The sequence below is a fragment of the Pongo abelii genome, chromosome 13 (genome assembly GCF_028885655.2).
Source record: "Pongo abelii isolate AG06213 chromosome 13, NHGRI_mPonAbe1-v2.0_pri, whole genome shotgun sequence".
Lineage (NCBI taxonomy): Eukaryota > Metazoa > Chordata > Mammalia > Primates > Hominidae > Pongo > Pongo abelii.
The window spans coordinates 108,212,816-108,237,996 of NC_071998.2; the positions used below are offsets into that span (position 1 = coordinate 108,212,816).

The window sequence follows — 25,181 nt, forward strand, 5'->3', positions numbered from 1 at the left end:
GCATCCCAAAGTGCTGGGATTACAGGAACGAGCCGCCATGCCTGGCCAGCAATTTTTTTCATTGCAAAAGTTCAGAAGTCACACAAGGACTAAATAAAAGTTCAGCAGATAGAAATGTCTAGCTTACTCTAAATTCCTCCTTCAGCTGGTTAGCTACTAGAGGGCAGAGACAATATCATATTATCTTCTCACATAATGTAATGTTATGCACATTGTTGGATTAAACACCTCATGAAATATTTATTGAATTAATAAGTGAAGACACACATGACTGAATAAATGATTATAGAAATAAGAGAAAACCTTGTATTGGGTTTCCACCATATATTATGCACTGCACCAGTGCATTTTAAATTTTATTTTTCATCTCATCCTTAGAATAACTCTGAAAAGTTGAAATTATTCTTCTCATTTTTATAGTTATAAAAAATAAGGCTTGAATATGCTAAATGACTTACCCAGCTCCCTACAACCAGGAAACAGAGAAGAGAGAATTTAAACCTGGCTGTGTCTGACTCGGGAAGATATTCCAATTCTACTCTGGTTCACTACATGCTTGAATGAATGAATAAACATATGAAAGAATGAGTTAGTGTTCTGCTGCCATTTGCTTTATGTGTTGTAGACCATATTGTCAAAGGTTTTATTTACAGAACTTGGTGTGATGCCACAGATTTGTAGAACTTTAATAAAGCTGTTTCACAATAAGACATTACCCACATTGATATTCTTGAGAGTCAAAGCCTAATGATTTAAACTGTTTGGTGTTGCATTTTATTGGACCAGAGCAAGTAGTCCTTGGATGTTCACTTTCTGTCCTCAGAGAGATGAAGATAATGGTAGTCTATCCTGGGAAGGAGCATAATGTCACTCTGGTGACATGTTCAAGCCTCCACTAGCCACTTTTTTGCCTTGGTCTTTCATTGGTTTGTTCTCATCTCATCCAGTGTTGTGCTGGTAAATGTTTAATGATTATCTTTCTGAAAAAAATAAACTCTGATTTTGTTGCATTTACCAATTGTGTTGGTGTAAACATCCTCACCATAGCATATTTTCAGGCTATCAACATGCCATCACTGAACAAAGAGTTGGGAAAAGATGTTAACAGTCAACTCTCATGACGCCATGTGAGCTGGCTCCAGCACAGCACAGATCTAATTCCAGAGTCAGCCCTGTGGGTGGCACTAATTGTTGAAATCCCTGGAAAAACACACTGGAGATGGGCTGTGGCATGCAGCCAGGAAAAGTTGGCCAGGTTCATCTGTGAACCAAGACAATTATATATGTGTTTCAGCTGTAGCATCTTCTCCACTTTCCTTCTCCTTCCCTGTCACTTGGGAGAAAAAATTTTTCTTATCCACACATCCAGAAAAGCTTTAAGGAATGATAACCAGTGCTTTGACTCCATGACTCTGTCCAGCTCTACAGATTTGATTCACAAAGGAGAGACCTCTTTAAAAGAAGCTAAGCCACTTTTGACATATCAAGACCTAAATATACATAGGGCTTCAGGGTTTAGTTTTTCCATGACTTTCCCCAAATTCTAATTCCTGATGGGAAGCAAAGAGTGGAGAAAGTTCTAGCTGTTCTTTTAGGGAGTTAGATGCTCTCCAAAACACGTGGACTCATCTTCTTGTGAGAACAGATGTTCTCAAAGTCTTTGGATCCTTACCTTTTAATGACCTCTCTTCATGTTACCTTCCCAACCTCATCCCCTGCCACTCTCCCAGTGCTCTGCCTGCACCTCATTTTCCAGATGGCAGCACAGACTGCCCTCTGAGTCCTAGAATCATTCTAAACTTTTCTCTTTTTCAAAAAATCAAGTTCCCTCTGCTAAAGCACCCTCCGTACTCATAGTCCCTATTGATTTTACAAAGCTGAGCTAAAAGGTCATCTTCTTCATGATATATCTCCTGAAATTCCCATCTAGAATACATTTCTCCCTGTTCTTCAGGCATGAGGCACTTTGTTAATGCATTGCTCTTGATTTATACTACACTGCGTTTTTGATAATAGCTATATATGAGCAGATTGTTTTTATACCTGTGAGAATGTAAAATCCATGAAGGCAAGAGCATTGTGCAATTTGTCTGTGATTTCCCGTAACACTCAACACACCGACTTACGAGTTGCAGAATTAAGAAAATCTTGCTTGAATTGAATCTAATGAATTGAACTAAATTTTACAAAGTGGATCTGAGTTAAGCCCCATGAAAATATATTTAGGGATCTTATGTTCCGATGTCAATTTTCTACCTGTAGACAGTCCTATCCATTTATGCCTTCAGTGACTTATAAGAGCAAGGTGCTGTGCTGGGCATCGCGGTGGAAAGAATATAGGAATAGATATGATCTCTGGCCCTAAGGAGTTGACTTTCTAGCAGGGGAGATAAATTTTCAAACAGTAACTCAAGTTTTAATCTGGTTTTTAGTCAACAAAGAACTCTGATGATTCTGTAGAAGAAGTAATCCATTCTACTGAGAAGAAGTAAGAAGAAATTAAATGAGTAGGATTGTGGAAGGTAGATGATTAAAGGATGGAAGACATTTCAGGTGGAGAGACGAGTCGAACTCTAGTCAGAAGGTGAAACTACATGGGGATGTTTGGGAAATAATTGTGAGTATGAGCAAAGTAAGCAATGGAAAGAGGGATGCTGTTGGAGATGTGTTGGAATAAGAGAGTAAGACCAGGGTATCCTAGAATTCAGATACGTGGATGCTGCACAGTTGTTGGCGACCCAGTTTTTCTAGATCTGCAAAATATTTAACGTGAGTTCTTATGTAAATGGATAAAAGGGGAAAAACTAGAATTGGTATATGCAATTGTTTCAAGAAGCATCAGGAGGAAAATTCCGTTCTTCCTTCCTGCTTGTATTATTCTTTGTCTCTTAATTACATGTCAGGCATTATGCTGAATTTTAAAGATAGCAAGAAAAGTGAAACACATCTTGAACCTCCCTCCTTGCTCCAACAAAGTTTACAGTCTGGTGATAGTTCCAGACAAGGAAAGAACAATGACTCCATAGAGGAACAAAGCCATGACATATGGAAGCACAGAAGGCTATGACAGTAGGTGGGAGGGCTCCTTCATCTGTTCAGGGCTAGGGAGAGGGGTTCAGGAATGCCACCTGTGGGAGGAAAGGTGTTTGGGCTGAACATGTAGGAAATAAAAAGAAGCCCCTGCTCTCCCATTAAAAGGAAAAAGACATTTTCAAGAGGAAGAAACAGCCTGTGAAAGGGACAGATGCATGTGAGGGCATGGTGCCTTCAGGAAACTGCACATGGGTGGTGTACCTAGAACCCAGGACACAAGGCAAATACAGGCAGAAGATGAGGTGAAAGAAATAAACACGGTTTTGTGAAGATAATTAAACTAAGAAATTTGGCATCCCCTGTGAGTGCAGAACACGGGTGGACTATTTGGGAGTGTTCAGAGCCTTGCTGCAACAGGGTAGTCCTTGAGCCAGAAGCATCAGCAATAGCTCCCAGCTTGTTAGAAATGCAGAACCTCAGGCTTCATTCCAGACCTGCTGAGGCTTCAGAAGCACTGGTTGAAGGCATGGAAACCTGGCTTTATATCCTGGCTTTGCACTTTGCCAGCTGTGTGATCTTCGTCCTGTCCCCTGTCTTCTCTGGGTGGCAGTACAATCAGCCATGAAGTTGAGGAGGTGGACCTAGTGGATTCCAGTGATATTTCCAGCTCTAAAGAGTGGTGTGTGTGTGTGTGTGTGGGTGTGTGTGTGTGTATTTAAATCTAGAGGCTATTGGTGGAAGAGTGCCTTATTTTTCAAACTGGCTAACACATATTTTGGATGACCCACTGTTTAGAATTAGGCCCTCAAGCCTGTGTCTAATGGAGAACAGCATTAGAAACCACAAACTTGCACCTGAAAGCAGATCAGCTGGGGAACTAGAAGGTCAGACCCACAGGCACTCACCACTTGTCTACTGGGCTTCACAGATGGAGGCAAGGAAGGGGACCCCTTCTGTTCCCTTCCACCAATAATCTTGCTTCCTTTTCAAGGAAAAAAAATGGAAAAAAAAATCTAAGGGGCCAGATGCAGAGATATATAATTCCACAAGGGCTTACCTGGCTTTTGGGTAAGAATATCCTAGAATTTGTGTTTCTTTTCACGTGTGTGTGTGTGTGTGTGTGTGTTTTGTGGGTTGGGGTACTGGTTAGGGTGGCAGTGACTTAAAGCTTAAATATCTTGATTAAAAAATAGAAGATTAGCTGTCTGGTCATATGATGCGTAAGAGCTGTGTTGCACTTTCACATAGCTTCTCCAGTTGGCTTATTTATTGATTGATTGATTTTTGGGACAAGGTCTCACTCTGTTGCTCAGGCTACAGTGCAGTAGCATGATCATGGCTCACTGTAGCCTCGACATCCAGGACTCAAGCAACCCTCCCACCTCAGCTTCTAGAGTAGCTGGGACTATGGGCGTGTGTCACCATGCCTGGCTAATTTTTGTATGTTTTTGTAGAAACAAGATTTCACCATGTTGCCCAGGCTGGTCTTGGACTCTTGGGCTCAAGCGATCCACTTGCTTCAGCCTCTCAGTGCTGGGATTACAGGTGTGAGGCATCGCACCTGGCCCAGTTGGCCTACATAAAGGCTACAAAAAATATGTTGAAACAGGCTCCTGACTAAACAATTAGAGGGAATGGTGGTTATAAAGCCAAATCATGGCCCTACCTGGCAGAGACATAAAAGTTAACCTGGAGAAGTCCTCTCCTTACTTCTGAACAGGTGTCCCATTGAGAGGTGAAGAAATCCTCAAATAGAGGGAGGAGATCCTTGACCTGGGCTACTACACTGAGCACTGAGACCTCTGACCTCTGCACAGAGGCTGTTGTCATGGTATTCACATAGCCAGTTTTTCGTGCAAGCCAGCCAGACTCTTGTGAATGGAGAGAAAGATGAAGTTCCAGAGAAAATAGAACAATAAAAATTATAGGGGGAAGCAGAAGACTGAGAGTAAGGAAACCTGAGGTTCTAATCCTGGCTTCACTTGTAACTTGCTTTGAAACCTTGGCAAGTTCCTTTTTCTTTCTAGCTCCTGTTCTCTATTTGAGGACAATAAGAACATCATTTATTGAGTATCAACTATGAATAAGATACTACCCATTTAATGAGCATTTAGTATAAATAAGATAGTGTCTCATGAGTTTAAATGCCATCTAGATGCTGTAGACTAGCAAATTTCTATCCCCAGCTAAGACTCTTCTTTGAATTTGAGTTGTGGACCTGTAGTTGATTTTTTTTTTTTTTTTTTTTTTTGAGACACAGTCTTGCTCTGTCACCAGGCTGGAGTGCAGTGGCATGATCTTGGCTCACTGTAACCTTCACCTCCCGGGTTCAAGCAATTCCCCTGCCTCAACCTCCTGAGTAGCTGGGACTACAGGTGTGTGCCACCAAGCCCAGCTATTTTTTTTTTTTTTTTTTTTTTTGTATTTTAGTAGAGACAGGGTTTCACCATGTTGGCCAGGATGCTCTTGATCTCCTGACCTAGTGATCCACCTGTCTTGGCCTCCCAAAGTACTGGGATTACAGGCGAGAGTTCTTATAATTTTATGTTGTCTTGGCACCCATTTAAAATACAAGTTTAATTTTTTCCATCAGAAGTAGGGCTCAGTCACCCTTGACAAAATTTATAGTTCTACACTTCCCTCCATTTCCTCAATGTGGTCAATCCAGGTACCTGCCTGCAATGGAAATGACACAGCAAAGGTTGCTGCCTGGACAACAGAAGTAGACCACCACACCAAAATGGCCCAAGCCAGTGGCCAGAGATAAGAACTTAGAGGCATCTTTCCCACCTAGCAGATGGGCTTCCTGCTTTCCTGTCGCTTTCTTTACAGGTATTGTTCAGATATTTGCTCATGAACTTAAAGTGACCCATATCCTATTCCCCAGTACATACTTCTCTCTCTTTCTCTCTGCCTGACTCTTCACTCCTGTCTTGCCTCCTGTGACCCAGGGACAGAAGATTGCCTTCCTGACTCAGGATCTGAAGGTAATTTATCTTTGAACTTGTTTCCTATTGTGGTGTTTAATTGAATCTGTGCCTTCTATTTGAAGAAGCAGGGGCTATCCTAGGCCCTTGATGTTGGGGAGAACACAAGTGCAGGCTCCCAGCACCAGACTGATGGTCAGGCAGGCATTAACTGCGCACAGGTTAGATAAACCACCAAGGGTGGCAGCCAGTGTAATCAAACTTCCTGTGTGAGGGACTCCTGGGTCACCATCAGATAACCAGATCTTAGGTTACCCACCAGGTAAAAGAAGTATCCCGTGAAGGGCACACTGTAAACACCCACACCCAGCCCCACTTTATTTCCCATTTTGGCAGGGTTGCTAGAGGTTCTACTACTGGAACCCCAATTTAGCAGGGGGCTCTTAGATTAGGACCCAAATGCCCACTCTCCATTGATGTTTAGTAGTCATCTTGAACTTACACCCAAAACAGCACTGTTTATCTTTCTCACCTAACCCTGACCTACCCACCGCATCCCCTGACTCAGTAAATAATAACTCAGTGCGTCCCATTGTTCAGACTGAAAAATTTGGGATAATCTTTGACTCTACTCTATTTCTTGCATTCTATTCTCAGTAATAAATTCTGTTGAGGGTATACTCTTAAATATATCCAGAACCTGATCACTGTTCACCATCTTCTTCTCTTACCTCCATGGTCCAAGCCACTACCAACCCTTGCCTAGATTAGAGGAATAGGACCTTTGAACATCCCTGAATCAACTCACCACACAGCAGCCAGAGTGGTCCTATTCAAATGCAGTTCATAGCATGTTGCTCCTTTACTCAGAATCTCCCAAGGACTGCCCATCTTCCTCAGAGTAGAATCTGAAGTCTATATTATACTATACAAGGCCCTGAGGACCACCATGCCCCCAAACTTCTTCTTCTCAGCTTTCTTCTCCTACTCCCCTTCTTTCTCACTCTGCATCCTGGCCCCACTACTAGTGCTAAATAAACAGCACATTAGGCCGGGCATGATGGCTCACACGTGTAATCTCAGCACTTTGGGAGGCAGAGATGGGCGGATCATGAAGTCAAGAGTTCAAGACTAGCCTGACCAACATGGTGAAACCCCCCATTCTCTACTAAAAATACAAAAATTAGCCAGGTGTGGTGATGCGTGCCTGTAATCCCCATTACTCGGGAGGCTGAGGCAGGAGAATCGCTTGAACCTGGGAGGCGGAGGTTGCAGTGAGTCAAGATCACGCCACTGACTCTTTTACCTCCTTCTGCCTGGAACACATCCCTCGGATATTGACATGGTTTATTCTCCCATCTCAAGGTGCCTGCTTAAATGTCATCTTCTCAGAGAGGCCTCCCGTGACCACTTTCTGTATGATGAAACTCCACCAAACTCCCAGCTTAGCACTCCACAGGCTTTGTACATCATTCTTTTCCCCCACACCAGCATCTATCATCACCTCACAGAGTCATATAATTTACCTGCTTGTTTGACCACTGCAGCACTGTCCCACAGAAATTTTCAGAGTGATGAAGACAGTCTATATCTATAATGTGCAACAATGTAGCTGCTAGTGTGTGGCTATGGAACACTTGAAATCTGGGTGGTATGACTGGGAAAATGAATGTTTACTTTCATTTAATTTCAATTAATTTAAAATAAAATGCCACATGTAGCTAGTGGCTAACATATTCCACAGTGCATGTTTAGTGTCTATCCCACTAGCATGTAAGCTTCATGAGGGTGGAGATTTTGCATATTTTGTTCACTGCTGTCTTCCCAATACCTAAAAATATGCCTGCCTACTAAAGAAATACCTGTTGAGTGAATTAATGAATATGCTATGAGATTTCCACACAGCATCTCATTCAATCCTAATGACAGTTTTGTGGGTTGGGTGCTATTTTCATTCTCTTGTACTGAAAGGTATCAGTGTCTTGCTCAAGATCACCCAGCTAGTACCAAGAAGATAGGCTCTGAATGCAAGGATATCTGAAGTGCAGACATTTTGCTTGTCTGGAGCTAGGCCAGATGTTCTCCGTGGTCCTTTCTTACTCTGAGAGTCTGTGGTTCTCTAAGAATTTCCTCCCTTGAAAGGCAATGGCAGCACATAGATTAGTGTTAATTAGATTGATGGGCCTTCTTATCCAGCCACTTGTCAATGGCTCAGAATCCACGGTTCTTCAGGTAGAGGGAGCACAGTGCCTCTTTCAACCCAGCCTCTCCCACCTTCTATCCCCATCCTGGCTCCCACGGCTCACCGGTTTCTGGGTCGCAGAGCTGCTCACAGGCATCTGTCGTCCTTTGTCCACAGAGGTCCCTCACCCATGGGGAGGTGGCATTGATTTGGTAATACAGGGAAAGCTTGGCCGGGTTTAACCAGTCGGAGATGTCCAGGTAGCTCCCTTCACTCACCACGAAGCTGCTTCCTGTGGGTGAACAGAGAGACAGATACTTTCTTACTGATTTTAAGGTCTTAGCTGATGCTACAGAACACAGAGAGGTGCGTACAAGCCACATTCCCCAGGTCACCTGATCTCATTTGTCTAAGTGCACTTGCAATGTGCCCGTCATGGTGTTGCAAGCCCATAGGGAGATAGAGGCAAATCAAACATGGGAGATAATTCAACCTAGTGATGAAAGATAGGCCCTTAGGACTGAGAGGGAAGTAAGGTCAAATTCAGGATCTGCCTTTACTAGGCATTGACTTTGGGCAAGTCACACAGTTCCCCTGGGTCTTGGTTACTTCCTCTGTAAAGGAGAACATTAATGGAACCTACCTCATGGAGTTGATAGGGGAATGAAATAAATTCATGTAGATAAAATGCTTAGCTGGCACCTGACTTATTCTAGGAAATAATGATTAAACATTAAACTTCAAAGGAAAAGAAAAAAGCTAATGTCCCTGTCACTCAGGTGTCTCCTCTGGAACAGGGGTCATTGATGTCCACAGGGGCCAGGTGGCTAACATCAATAGGAGAGACTGGCTGAGTGTGAAGGAAATAGCATCCAGGCCTCCTCACCTAGCTTGTGTTGTTTGTTTTTGTTTTATTATGAGAAAGACAGAAAGATATAGAGAGACAGACTGAGATAGAGAAAACAGAGACAAAGTGAGATTTCCAAAGAAATCCCCAGCACCTCTAAGGAAAAGAGCAACACTCACCCAAGAAAAAAATGCCCTGATGTGGCAAGACAATAGGGAGAAGGAGAAGGTGGGGTTTGGGATACAATAAACACTATAGGCTCCATTAAAATGGAGCAGCTATGACTCAGCTCTAGCAGCTCTTGCCACATGGAACTAAAGGCTAGTGGCACTAGATCTTCAGATTTTCTTCAGGAGAAGCTAAACATTAACATTTTTATTATTATCAACCAATTTTTCAACATTTCTGATGGCTAACATTTCTTCTTGAATACTTGCGTAAGCCAATATTTGCTCTAAAATATTCCTTATCCCACATATATGTGGAAACATACATATATGTATATAGTACTATATTACATATAAATGTATAGTAATCTATGTAGACAGATATTCCACACACATACACATGTACACACACATATATATACACACACATTTTTTTTGGGAGGCAAGAAACAGAAGCCCATTCAGGATGGCTGCATGTAAGTTGCAAATGGTGAGTGTATGCATGTATAGCAATAAAACAAAACAAAGACAGAATTTCACAGGGGGAAAAATATGTACCCAAAGAGGACCAGGCTTCACAAAGCTGGACAGGGAGTGTGAGTCTAGATTGATGGCAGATCTAGAGACTGCAGCAGCAGGAAACTTTAAATTGTATTTTATAACTAACATGACTCAGCTTCCCTCTTTGTTTCTACCTCACTGTCAAGTAAAAACAAAGAAACACATCTTTGTGTATGTAATTCAAGTTCTCCAAAGACAGACTCAGTTAATAAGAATCATATGGGTTCTATGGAGGTCTATGTGTCAGGTCACATCCTACTCTGCTGGCTGACCTATGGTTGGACTCCTCTTGGCTCCGGTGCACAGCTGTGGTCCAATGAGCAATGGCCAGGGAGGCAGGATCACATCAGACCACACCTGGCTGTCTGAGCATCTAAGACTGTGGGAGGAGAAGTTTCCCTGGAAATAGTAAGGATATGATCAGCAATGATTATCTTCTCTAATTCACACAAATCGTATGATTTCTGTCATCCTATGCAATAAATCCCTAAGTAAAGGCACAGTGAACAACATAATTTTGGTGCAAAAGAAAGAGGGGTCTTTGTGAAGCAGGGGAAATAGACAGTGTCAGGACTGAGATAAGGAAATGACCACATTTCAAGTTGGCCCTAAAGTCCTTGGCAGCTAAAGCAAAAAAGGAAGGAGTCTGTTGGATTCCATATTTCAAATTTCTGGCAGGAGAAGATATGCAAATCTATCTGCAAAGCCATATTTCCCCCCCTGGAAATAAGCCCAAGCAGAAACATGTCACATGGGTCCTTGAGGAAGGCACAGAACATCAGTATCAACTACAGATTTTTCTTTAAAAAAGCACAGTCATGCTGTTTAAATGGATAATTCTTGTATTTATTCTCACTAAAGACTGAAAGATGGATATTGAATTGTGTCCCAGGGCTGAGTTTGGTTAATCCCTCTACTTCAGGAAAGCCACACAGTGCAGTGATAAAGAGAATAGAATCAGCAAGATAAGAGTTCATATCCTCACTTTTTAACTTACCAGCTCTGCAAACTTGGGCAAAAAAACAAACCCTCAGTTATCCTATATGAAAAGTGTGATACCAATTCCCCTTTCATAGGTTGATATAAAGATTACATAAGACAATGCATTTGTCTTAGGTCAGAATCACCAGAAAACAGACTCAGAGGCAGACACAGGCATTCAGGATGTTTTGGGGTACATATTCTTGTAAGAGGATGAGCAAAGTGGGATTGGGCAAAGGGAGAGGTCGAACTGACATACAGCAAATCCCTCAGCTGATCCCATGGGGAGCTCTGGGGCTGGGATGGTCCTTCAGTGATGTTCCAAATCAAGACAAAGATGTTAGGACTTTCTATCCTCACACTGGCCAGTCATAAGCTGTGAGCTATCCCTGGAGAGGGGACATAATCTTGTGTGAAGTGGTCCCTTTCAAAGGAAGGCATTTCTCAAAAAAAGGACTCAGCTGGGAGTGGTCAACCATCCACATTTCTGGCAGCTGGGGAATAAGTGCCCAGGTGCTGACTGGAAACCTGAGTGCAGCATCACAATGTCCACTACAAGCTCTGTGAAATCTCAAGGAACAGGATCTATTTTGATTATCATTTTGAGTTCTTATGAACTTAGAAGCTCTAAATGCAATACCAGTAAACAGATTTCTCTCAATTATGAGAAATATGGGTCTCCATGGAAGAGATTGGCTTGAAAGCAGGCACAATAAATGGAAAGTTTGCGTCCTCCCAAATTCCTATGTTGAAACCTAATCCCCAGTGTGGTGATATTTGGAAGTGGAGCCTTTGGGAGGTGATTACATGGGTGGAGCTCCTAAATGGGATGAGTGTCCTTATCAAAGAGACTCCAGAGAGTTCCCTCACTCCTTCCACCATGTGAGAACACAGGGAGAAGTGGCCATTTGTGAATAAGGAAATGGACCCTTATCAAACACTTAATATTTTACCACCTTGATCTTGGAATCTGCAGTCTCCAGAACTGTAAGAAATAAATTTCTGTTGTTTATAAACCAACTGCTATAGTAGACTGAACAAACTAAGACAGCAGTTTATCCTTAATGTCTTTAAAAAGATATTATGCAGAGTTATACATTTGGTTTAATGGCAGAAGGGAGTTACTATCCTTTGAATGTCCTCTGCTCATTTGTGGCATGAATGTGATATGTATTCTGCTCATTTAATCCTTACAACACCCTTGCAGGATAGGTATTTCTTCCAACTGAACACGAGGTTCAGAGAGAAATTGACATGGTCAAATTTGCACAACCAGTAAGTGGCCAAAGTTGAACTTAAACCAAGATTTTTCAGCCTTCAAAGCTGGAACACTTGTCTTTTTTCAAGCTATCTTGAGGCTCAGGGGTTTTGGTCAGTTGCTTTTTATGGTCCTTTTCCTCTGTCTACAGTAGTCTGTGAATTCCTCTTTAGTGCATACCATGTTGAGTTGGAGGGCTTTTGCTTTCTCTCATAGATTGTGATTTCCTACAGAGAAGAGGTCATGACTCATTAGTCCTTATCAATCCAACTCTCAGTAAAATGCCTGGCACATACTAGGACTTTAGTGAATGTCAAGTGCATTAATGAAATCAGAGTTCCATGCTTGACTAGAGGGAAGTTCAATTCACTTCATCATGGAATTGTGAAGCAGAAATGCCTCCACGTTGATCCCACAGTTTAATTTTTCCATCCTGTGAGAGCCAGAATATAAGACTAGCCCTTCAGAATCTCCCCAGTTCCAAACTAAATGTCGAACATCACTATTGTGGCTCCTGAGCTCTTATTCACCCAATGGGCTCATGATGTGTATGGCAAAAGTAGAGAGGCAGGTTGAGAAACTCAGTGAGAAGGGTCAATCAAGGATGTGTGGCAGGGAGGTGCCATATCAGAGCCTGAAAAGAAGTAACTTTTTGCCAAATTTAATGTAATCATTTACCCAATGTTGATTAAACTCCTTCCTGTGTAAGAAATAGACATAGAGACTAAGAAATGGGCTGAATCCATTGAGAAAGTTAGGAATGAAACAAGGGAGATCAAATATCTGCCCAGATATCTTTAATACAACCTAGAGTGTGGTAAGAATTGCCTGAAAAATATAGGCATTGTCCTTGGATATAAGGGAGAGGAAAAAGGGGACTCAAAGAGGAACATTGAAGAGTTGGCCTTTAAGCTATACCTTGAAGGATGCAAAGGAGACCATGACATAATGAACTCTTTCCTCCAGAGTAAGTGGCTACCTGTGTGGCATTTACCCCTTAAGGCTAGACTTCAAAACTGGCCTGCACTACTCTTAATCTCTTTATTATTTGCAAGGCATTCCACTCAAGTAGCACCTATATGTGCTGTGCTAGAGTGTCATTCATTCACTCAGTATGGCTATCCGTCAAGCCATGCAGCAGGCTCTGGTTGAGTAAAATATGGTGTCTGCCTACTGAGAACTTATAGCCCAGGAAGGAAGATCAGATATGAAAAATCTAAGGCAAAGCATGACTGTCTGCTCCCCTCCCCCCATCCCTCACTTCCCTTACTTATTTGCCCATCACATTGTGCATTTCTTGAAGGCAAAGCCCGGCTTCATTTAACTCTACAATCACTGTTGTGCTGAGGGTGAAGTTGAGGTTCAGTGTGGGCATGTGAGAGAGAAAGAGAGCACTAAGTTTAAGGAATGTCTAGCAGAGCTCTCTGAATAAATTCCATTTATTTGGGAATACAAACTACACAGAAAAGGAATAAAAGGCACTATTCCATGTGTCTCATGTTTTTCTAGTTTTTCTTTGGACCCTTGTTTTATTTTTTGGCTTTAAATTAAAAGTGTCCTCCCCACTTTACTGACTGTTCTGAGTTCCTCTCTACACTCATATAGATCTCCCCAGAGAGCAATGACTCTGAAATAAATCTCTGCCAAAATCTCAACTTCAAAATGTCATGTTTCCTTATTTTTAAATATATATATATATATATATATTTTTTTTTTTTTTCTCCCACTTACTTGTGGGAATATACATCATCTAATTAGCCAAATGGATGTTCAGTTCAGCCCAATCATTTCGTTATCTAGCATCTTAAGCCCAGTGTTGCTCAGGGGACTGCACGGGCATGGAGGTCCTCATTAACTCTGATCTTCAATTACATTGATTATCAGCCTGCTTCTGTAATTGTGCAGCATAGATCAGGGGTGAGCTGGGGAGCTCAGGCCACTCTGTAGCATACTCTGAAAATCCAGAGGCACATCAGCCACCAAAGACACAGAAGGCTACAGATGAGAACTAAAAATACCACGGAAGGAGGTATCACCAGACAAAATTGCCTGGAGAGCCAGACAGCAGCTGCAAATCCCTTTCATTACACCTCACATCATGAAATAGACCTCTGAGAACCATGGACAGGAGATTTCAAAAGAAGGCTCTGGTCACAGTGGCAAATGGTGAGCAGAGTAATGAAAGACGTGTGGCTAAAAGATGGTCTTTACAAATGAAGTGTAGGGACTGTTTTGGTCAAAAGTTTTCATTTTTATTTTCCCTGTTTCTTTGGGTAAAAATAATTAAAGATTCCCTTCCTTCTGTTACATCATGAATACCATGGGTCCTAGCTGTCTTGGATCTGAGAGAAACGTCTTCTTGGGAACAAGATGAAAAACAAACTGTGTGATGAAGCAGGAATGAAGATCATATCTACTATCAGCCTGACAGACCCAAGAAGAATGTATCACTTTTACCCTTCTCCCAGGTCCACAAAGCCCCAAGTCAGGCTTTAATACATTCCGCCACCTACCATCAACAGAAAACTATTTAAGGGGTGGGTGATCAAACTGCAAAAATGTGGTTAAAAACAAGCTTGAGGGTTTTTGAGTATGGGCACAGGCAACCTGGATAGCTGGGAGCAAACAGTCTCTGAGAGCAACCACTCTGGAGGAATATTATTGTGGGGGGTGGTTCTCCTACAAGGATCTTCGAGAGTCCTCCTCCGGGTATCTCTGTCTTCACTTCCTGACCTTCCACTCCTAGCTCTCTTTCCTCTGCCATCCTCTTTCCTTTTGCCTTGGATCAACCCCAGCCTTCTTCCATTGTTCTCTATGGTTCCTACTCGTTATGGGTTGGACTGTGTTCTGCCCCAAATTCATATGCTGCAGTTCTAACCTCTACTGTCTCAGAATGTGACTGTCCTTGAAGATAGGGTCTTCAAAGAGGTAATTCAGGTTAAATGAGGTCATTAGGGTGGGTCCTATTTTAATACAACTGATGTCCTTATAAGAAGAGGATATTGGGGCACAGGTACACATAGAGGAATGACAATTTGAGGACACAGGGAGAGGACAGCCATCTACAAGCCAAGGAGAGAGGCCCCAGAAGAAACCAGCTCTGCTGACACCATGATCTCAAACTTCTAACCTCCAGAAATATGAGAAAATAAATTTCTGTTGCTTAAGCAACTCGGGCTGTGAAACTTTTTTCTTTATAGCAGCCCTAGCAAATTACCTGTCTTATTTCTTTTTGTTTGTTTGTTTGTTGTTGTTGTTGTTGCTGAAACAGCTCTAACTCACCCAGGCTAGAGTGCAGTGGTGCGATCATGACTCACTGCAGCCTCGACCTCCCTGGCTCAGGTGATCCTCCCACCTTAGCCTCCCAGGTAACTAGGACTACAGAGACACTACAGGACCACCACACCAGACTAATTTTTTGTGTTTTTTGTAGGGACAGGATTTTGACATGTTGCCCAAGCTGGTCTCAAACTCCTGGGCTCAAGCGATCCACCTGACTTGGCCTCTCAAAGTGTTGGGATTACAGGTGTGAACCATTGTCCTTGGCCACCTCTGACTTCTTTGGCAGCAAATATCTCAAGCTTGCCATTTGCTCCACTTAGTAACCTTTATTTTGTGCTTGGGATACCTATGAATCACTTCTCAGAATAAAGCTTTCAAATGTATAAAACCAAATTTATAGTATAACAAATGTCATAAATAAGTGAAGCACAGTTCAATCGATGGACCCCCCCGGAGGTTCATGGAGCTCAGGATAAAAACCGAAGTCTGAACTAAGCTATTTTCATCCACTCCCCAGATACCAAGTCTGGTGTCTTATCTGGTTCCAAACACTTCCAACATCACTGGATGGACAGAGGGATTATTATAATACCCATAAAGTGTGTGAATCAGATGGAAATGACAAAGCGAAGAAAGAAGCTAAGAAAATGCTGAGATGTTCCAGTGGTTATTTTAAGGACAGTCAACCTCTTTCTGTTAATTTTACAGGAAAGTACTTTTTTTTCATGCTCTGAAGAAGATAGCAACTTGGTTAAGATTGGGGTTTCCTGGAATTGCTATACAACAGATTAGAATTTTATGGTGCTATACTAGTTATATATCTAATTTTACAGACTATCAGAAAACTTTGAGTCTCTCTAGTCCAGAGTTTCTCAACTTTTAATAATTTTATCAAGTGTTTTTAGACATTTTTCCTTAACCACCTCCCACCCACGAAATTTTAATACCAGAGATATATTGTATATCTGCTTATACACTGTATGTACTGTTTATATACTATGCTTTCACTGTACATAGAGTAAAATATTTTCACCCCCTCCCCAAGATCAATTTTTACCTCTTTGGGGATGTTATGTCCTTATTGAGAATGTATGTTATAATCAGACCCTTTTGCAGAGATAAGGAAACTGAGGGTCAAGGAAAGGGGTAGAGGATGTGCCCAAGAGCCCCTCTGGGATTAATGAAGTAGCTACAGCTAGAAGATGGACTTTGTGACTCTCAACCTCTTCTGGTCGTGAGGGAGGTGGGAGTGAGAGAAGTCAACTGACTCTCCAAGAGCCACAGGTGTCAGGGCCAGACCAGAATCCAAGTGCCATAACTTCTAAGAGCACAGAGTCTGTGACAGTATCTTCCACTGACAATCAAGAACCGTCCCGGTGGAGGGAAATTGTCACTGGGCTAAAGCCCAATGGGAGTAGGAAATGCTAATAACTGTGAGAGGACCACTTCATAGAAGAGACATTGAAATCTCATCACTGCATATCCCAGAAAAAAGACCATGGAGATGAACAGTCCACTGGCATTTGGGGTATTCTAGGTTATATATATATAAAATATATATATGTTATATATAATATATATATGTTATATATAACATAAATATGTTATATATAATATATATATGTTATATATATCATATATATGTTATATATAATATATATGTTATATATATTATATATATGTTATATATAATATATATGTTATATATAATATATATGTTATATATATTATATATGTTATATATATTATATATATGTTATATATATATGTGTGTGTATATATATGTTATATATATAGGTTATATATATATAGGTTATATATATATATAGGTTATATATATAGGTTATATATATATAGGTTATATATATATAGGTTATATATATATAGGTTATATATATATATATATAGTTGTTTCCAAATAAAGCTGTATCAAAATGCACCTATTTCCAAATAGACATCTTCCTGAAGTGCTGTGCCCAAATTTGCTCCAGGCAAATGTGTGTCTACTGTTTTCTGTCTTCCCTGCCTCAGACTTGTGATCAAAGTCTGGCTGAAAACACGTTGCCACAGAATTCTGCATGCCTTTATGTATCCACAGTCTTGCTTCAAAGTTGAGTTAGGGGTGTTTGAGTATGGACAAAAAAGGTTTGAAGTTTTGACGTTTCAAAAAAGTATCTTTTCCTCGAAGAATACAGCAGTTTGGTACCAAACTAGGCAATGGGAAAAGAATAAAGTCATGACATGTTTTCTCATTTTTCTTTAATCATTTAAATTTTTGAAGAAGAATTTTGGCTGAAGGTTTAAAGCAGCTGTTTACTTTTAATTTAATTCTTTCTTTCTTTATTTTTTGAACTCTTTTTTATGACTTCATTGGGAATTTAGGCATCAGACCCAATTTTAGTGTTGGATTTCTTTTTTAACTAAGATTTGTGCTTTTTGAATGAACATGGTTGACGACTACTCCCCAAACCCAAAGGTCATTTAGCTCTGAATTCCTAATACTGAAAAATCTCTCTCTGTGTCAGTTGCTCAAGTAAGACACGAACTTAGATGGAAAGTTTGATAGGAGTCTAACAGGAACAGATTAAATCTGGCCCAGCCACTGAGTTGCTGTACGATTCTAGAACAAATCACTTAGTCTTGGTAAGCCTCCTGCATTTCTTAATCTGTGCAATGTGAATAATGCTTACTTCATAGAACTTCTATGGAAATTAAATAAGATTCATTTGGATTGCCTATGGATAGTACAGTTCCTGGCTAAGGCCTTCACGTTTTTTTTATTCTAGGGACAAAATGTACATGATAAATTACACATTCTATTTACAATTATATATCTGTCTGTATATATAATACATATTACTATATATTTTGCATGTGTATATACAATTGGTAATTGTGTATGTCCATGTTTATGTGCATACACACTTGTACATACACATAAGCACAGATAATTCTGTCAATAATCTGCCCTACATAGATGGTGCCTTCTGAAATTGTGCAACATGGTGATCCTGCTTGGGACACAGCCAGATATTAGTTTCATTAAAAAAAAAAAAAAAAGTCACCTTGCTCTCACCTACCCAGGCTAGACTCATTTATACTAGGCTGACTTATCCTAGCAGCTTTTCCCCTGATTGTCACAATATCCTGGGATGATCTGCGTAGGGTGGGAATGAGGGACCCTACTTGAAGACATGTTGCAAGAGTGAGGAACCACTGTGGGGTCCTAGAAGTATGCCTGGCATATATTAGGTGCAATATATTTGGAATGAAAATTTGTGGAAAGACATGAATAGCTGAGTAAATTAACAAATGAATGAGTGCACCTTGTGGCCTACAGGACCCACCAGCTTCACTATGCTCCCTGCAGCCTGTTTCCACTTCTTAGGGTCTACCCTTTTGTATGAGATATGCTTCCTTCTGCCTTTCCCAAGAAATCTGCAGAAACATCAGGAGCTGTTTGGAAAAGACAGCTCACAACTGTGAGCACTAAGAATAACCATATTAGCAATTCTTCCCCAAATCTCTTTCATTACTACACTGTGGGTTCGATGCCAACTGACCAAATTAGGCATAGGCACCTGCCTGCTTATGTCTCTTGTGTCAGTGTGTGTATGTTTGTAAGTGTTCCTTTTTCTCTAGATCTCTTCCTTTCTACTCTCTTCTGTCTGGAAATGGCCTCACTGGAAATAGACCTTGAGGTGGGCACATCTGGATTCAAAAGGTGCCTTGACAATTCATTATTTGAGTGACCCTGGGAAATGCTTGATATTTCTTTTCTCTGCTTCCTCATCTAAAAGAGGGTGAATAGCACTTATCTTGCAGTATTTGCAAGGTAAATGTAAGTCTGTGTATGTGCCTCACTCATTGAATGCACATGGAAAATGGGATTTTTTTTTTTACTACTGCCATTGCTTAGAAATACCAGTAGAGGGTAGGTGTTACTTTTATTCCCATTGTACAGACAAGGAAATTGGAGCTAAAAGAGGTTAACTGTACATGTCCTAAATTGCACAGCTAGGAAACTGATGATTCAAAATTAGAATGCAGGCTACCTGACTCTGACTCCAGAGCTCTGTTAACACATGGCTGCCTCGCATTCTGCTTGCTTCAAGGAAAACCTATCCACATCACTAAGATTTCTGGTTGTTGCATTTTTCTTTTTCTTTTTTTCTTTTTTTTCTTTTTTTTTTTTTTTGCTTCTGTCAACATACATCTCTCATTACTTCTGTAAATACTGAGCTTCTCATGGTGGTAGCTGAAACATAAATCATACCATGTTGAAAGAGCGGGAGAAGAAAAACAAAGAAGTCAGGGAAAAGGTGACATAATATTGTAATTCAATACTTAATATCTCCAAAGACATGTAATACATCGTCATGACATTTTCAGGAGATATTTTCTGGAAACTGGACAATAATTCAAATTAACATTAAGCCTAAATCTATTGTTTTATGATGCTACGAAGGACTACATGGGGCCAAGAATCCAAAAATCAGCGGTTTCAACAGTCATGTTGATGGAACAAATTTCACTGTCAGGCACGGATGAGAACAGCTGCCTAAATATACAATATTAATACCTGAGACAATGTAACAGTGCAGCCTAGCCACACTGTAGCCTTCTCAGCAACCAGCCTTTCACCAGCTAAGTCCTACTATGAATTCTCGGAAAGGTAAGGAGATAAAAAATAAGGTTTTTATTCGAGGGCCAAATGAAGGCCCTGGGGATCAAATAGGACCCAGGGTGGCCGAGGTCCACGTTTCTCGTATATGTCTCATGAAAGGTGAATTCCTGTCTTCTGTTCCTGGAGGCAGCTGGTGAAACGTAGTCTGAAGGAGCCAGTCCCTGGAGCCAGAGAAGACTGGTTGGAACACCAGCCTTGCCATTTACCACCTGATGGACTTTATGCCCATGATTCACCTCTGTGAACCTTGGGGATCCTCTTCTGTAAAATGGGACAACAATACCTAACATATAACTCCTTTGTGTAATGGCACATTGAGATGTCCATGGTTCATGAAGGAAGCAAGTTGCCCAAAATAGATAAGGTATTATCACAGATTTGAAATAAACAAACATAAAAATAGCCATTCAGGGTTTCTGTGTGTGTGTGTGTGTGTGTGTGTAGCAAAAATTCTAGGAGGATATACATCAAAAGAGTAATCAACCGGGCAGACTAAGATTGGAAATATCCTAGGAATAGGAAAGAGGGTATACTTAATATTTGCTTCATTTACACCTATATTACCTTTGTAATAAGGATACTGATGATGGTACTATTACTAGTACTTCTATGATATTGAAAACAGCAATAACACCAACTTCAGAAGGTTTGGGAAAGAGGAAAGGGTAGAATATATATATAATTGTAGTAGTGAGTCAAACACATAGAAGGTGATGAAAAATTGCTTTTTTTTTTTTGGTCTCTAGCTAATTGCCAAGAATATGTTCTCCCTCTGTTGGAAGAGTCTGAGGCATTGGGCCAAGATAGGTGGAAATTGACTAAATAATGCCACTTTCTTCTTCTCACTCTTGCCTTTGTCCCCATATTCTGAAGTTTCCTCCTCACCACCCCTATCTTCCCAGATTATACTCATTTATCTTCCTTCCCTGGTCCCATCACCTGGAAGTAGCCTGTCCTTCCTCTGTCCTGAAGCCTGCTACATGCATCTCTTTTCTTATATTGGTATCACCACTGATGCATTTGAATTTAGCCCACACTTTCAGAGGAGTCAACATGTGGCAAGGTTTAGGACATGCTGATGTCTCATCTACCTAGGGAGAGAGTGAGTTTTCTAAAGAAGAATCCATATCTAATTCATCTTTAAATTGGCATCTCTAAGCACAGCGTTTGGCCCTTAGCGTGTAATCAGTAAAGCATTTTGAATGAATGAATGGAGTGACAAATGGTGCTTTAAGGCAACTATTTGCAGAATATTGCCATAGATGTTATCAAATGGAAACAAAAGAGACAAACCCCACAGTTCCCTCCCTACACTCTCCAGTGGCGCTTCAGATCTTACCTGAGGTTCACTAAAGGGCCTTAATAATATGCAATTTTATTTTTGTTTAGCATTTAAAACACTGCGTAACAACTTTACATTCAATATCTCTCTTAATCCTCATAGCAATAGCTGTTAGAGGTTCTGGAGTCAGGTCTGTTTCATAGCTGTGTGGCCTTGGGCAAAGGTATAACCCTCTTTTGGACTCAGTAAGCTCATTTGGGAAAAAAAAATCAGAAAAAAAAAAAACAGTAACTACCTACAGGGTTACTGTCAGGAAGAAGTAAGTTAAGGAATAAAAATTATTTATTAGAGTGGTTGGTATTCAATTATATTATACTCAATGTATATGCATATATGTTCTAGGGAGCTACTTCATTATCATGTCACAGATGGAGAAGTTGAGGTCAGTAAAAGTGTCTTGCCCAAGTTACACACAATTATTTAATTACAAACCTGGAACTAGAATCCAGAAGACCACACTCCGGGCCCTGTACTTCTTCTCCTGTCACTTTACTTCTCAGCAGGTTGATTATTGTGTTTAACTTCTGAATGTATTTATTCATTCAGTCAACAAATGTTTACTAAGCACCACTTATGTGCCAGGCCTGGTTGTAAAAACTGGGAATTCAGCAGGAAATATAAAAGACATAGCACTTGGCCATATAGAGTGTACAATGTCGGGGAGAAGGTGACCATTAAACAAGTAAATGCACTAACGCTTAGATGATTACACATATGAATGAGTGCTTTGTAGAAAGGAATAAGCTGCTGTGAGCACCTGATAGGTGTGTTTCTGTGTGTGTGTGTGTATTTTATAGTGGAAAAGAAAGATAATCATATTAGAGAAATATAATGTTCTCTGCAAAGGGAACAAGATATGTGAAGTTCCTTTTTTTAATTTTATACTTTTTGAGACATGGTCACTCTCTGTTGCTCAGGCTGGGGTGCAGTGGAGAAATCATGTCTCAATGCAGCCTTGAACTCCTGGGCTCAAGCAACTGTCCCACCTCAGCCTCCTCAGTAGCTGGGACTACAGGTACATGCAACAATGCCTGGCTAACTTTTAAATTTTTTGTAGAGATGAGATATTGCTATGTTGCCCAGGTTGGTCTTGAACACCTGAACTCAAGCAATCCTCCTGTCTCAGCCTCCTAAAGTGTTGGGATTACAGGTGTGAGCCACCATGCTGAGCCTTTATTTTAAATGTGAAGTTTCTGACATATAAAATAGGTTGGGTTCTATTTTCAGTTGGAACCAATGGTCTAGCAAATGATGAGCTAAACTATGGGATACATAGGACATTTGGAGTGTATTTATGCTTTTGCTATCAAACCTAATTGTCCTTTCTGAGGTGCTAATATCTGGAAGAGCACAGCTAAATAGTCAAACCATGGTTTATGAATCCAGACCAAACTCCATGGGGCATTCTTGGGGTTTACACAACAGGAATGGGTATGCGCAGAGACCCTATAAAAGATCAAACAAAGTTAACATCATCTCGCTGTTTCAAAAAACTAGTCAACTGCTATTCTTTGTTGTTGTTAAATTCATTTAGATGATGAAATCTTTCTGTTTTTTATAGACAGAGAGTCCAGGGTAGTGTTTAAGAGCAGAAATACAGAGCGAGGCAGCTGGTATTCACGTTCTGGCCATGCCACTAACTAACCAAATGATAACGATCCAGTTAAATGGGCCTTGGTTCCTCAGCTATAAAAATCTGGATAACAATCTCACAGGAATGTGGGAGGTAATACATGTAAATTAAATTTCCCTTGTTTCAGATTACTCACTTTTAATATAAACGAGGTAATAGATGTAAAGTGCTTAAAACTGCACCCGACACATAATAAATGCTGGATAGATGTTAGCTATTCTTACACTATTTCTACCTACATATATTTGATAGTTCTACTGTGAAATAAAAGAAAATGTTGCCTTGTTCAAATACAGTTTCGCAAAAACAAACACAATAACCGAGACTCCTGCTTGAACAACATATTAGCTTTGGATATAGCAGTGTAATCAAAAGCCCATTCTTACCTGCACATTGCGCACATGTACCATAAAACCTAAAGTATAATAATGATAATAATAATAATAATAATAAAAGAAAAAAAAAAAAAAAAAAAAGCCCATTCTGTGACTCATTTCTACTTTCCTAATTGCCTGTTCCTGCTCTGGTCCTCAGCCAGGAGTCAGTCTGTAGCCACACCATGGATATATACACATCAGATTGTGTGTGTGCATAAACAAGAACACACAGCTCCTGCTGCCTCTGAGGACTGCAAAGAAATGACATTAAAAGTGAGTGATTTGAAACAACTGAAATTTAATTAAAAACAAAATTAAAAGTTGTTCCAAGCCTGGCGCTTCAGCCAGCAAGACTCAGAGGAAATTAGTAACTGCTACTAATAGCTGGATCCAATTCACAGCCTCTATGAGGAGACAGTCAAAGAAGATGCATACCCTTTAGATGAAACAATTAAAGATTACTCCTGAGAAATAGTCATGCACAGTATCCCAGGGCAAAAACAAAAACAAAAACAAAAACAAAAACATTATTTGTTGATGTGTTTCTCTTTGAATTCCTCATTTCTATTAAGGGAAAGTGCCCTGAGATTCTCCTAGTAGCATCTTCAATGGCAACACACTGATTTTGAAAACTAGACTTAACATGGGAGGTGGGGGCAAATTCCTTTAAAAAATGTTGTCACCCACTGCCCTGAAATTTCACCTTGCAAATTTATTCATCCTTTGAAATTCCAAATAGTCAAGGTGCTTAGTAAAATTGATTCTCCTCAAATAATGAAGACGATTGTCAGCTGGGAGTTGGGGACTCAGCAGCAGGACAGTTAAATGTGCTGGCTGCAAGAGTGCTATGGTGGATGGAATTAGAGTGGGCAGTGAGCAGTGGGCAGAGGGGCTGCATCTGAGACGAATGCTCAGAGGCAGGTCAGAGAAGACCACCTGTCCCGGGTTCTCAGGGTAGCATGGAGAGAGGTACAGGAGAAACAGCAAAAACTATGACAGTAAACAGGAAGATAGTGAAAACAAACAAACAAACAACAACAACAACAACAAAACTGAAGACAATAAATGAGAGGGGTGGGGTAAAGGAAGTGGGAGGAATGACCAAAGCTGCGGCATTGAAAGTCTTCATGAGCATTAACTGTCCAGGAGTGGAATGAACCAGCTTAGCTTAAATACACAAAATTGGAGCAGATAGTACAGGTCCCTGAATCAAAGAATACTGCTCATAGCTCTACCTTGCTCTACTTTCCTCCGTGTCCTTGTCCACGAAAAGGAAAGAGAATGCCCATTACACAGAAAAGCTTTCCTGTGCTCACTTCTACAACTCATAACCCAGTCTGCCCCAACCACCTTGACCTTGTTCCACCTTGTTCAAGTCACCCAAATGGCTTTGACTGTGTTGTTTCCTCTGCCTGGAACACACTTTCCTCTACCACACAACTTCACATGTTCCTTTAAATGTTGTTTCCTCAGAGAGATCTTCCCTGACCAGCATATCTGAGCCTTCCATCCCAACTCTCCTCTATTTTAATCATTTTACACCATTTTAATTATCCTCACAGCCACTCTCACCTATTGCCAATGCTTACTTTATTTTGCTAATTTGCTTTGGTGTTCTTCTCCTGCTGAGAATGAAAGCATGCTGCAGGCTGGGCTGTGTCTTTTTCAGCACAGCATCTTGACTGCCCCATGACACACAAGAAACAGGAAATAAATATTTGTTCAATGAGTGAATAAATTCTGTAAAGATTAAAAAAGGTATTATAGGTAGAATAGCATACTGCCTGGCACATGATGAATTCTAGCTGTTATTTTCATAAGGATCTAATATTATATGGATTTGCATTCTAGTGGTGAGGTTGTTTCCGGAAGGAGAGAAGGATGGGGACTGAAATAGGACTGGA

The 25,181-nt window shown here is 40.6% G+C and overlaps 1 protein-coding gene across 2 annotated transcripts in view; it reads right to left on the minus strand.

Annotated features, from left to right (window-relative positions):
- Positions 1 to 25,181, minus strand: part of ASTN2 (astrotactin 2) — a 997,527-nt gene that overhangs the window by 583,352 nt on the left and 388,994 nt on the right. For both annotated transcript variants that reach the window (XM_054520535.2, XM_054520536.2), the window contains exon 7: positions 8,267 to 8,434. In XM_054520535.2, the coding sequence (XP_054376510.2) occupies positions 8,267 to 8,434 (168 nt within the window). The remainder of the gene's footprint in view (positions 1 to 8,266; positions 8,435 to 25,181) is intronic.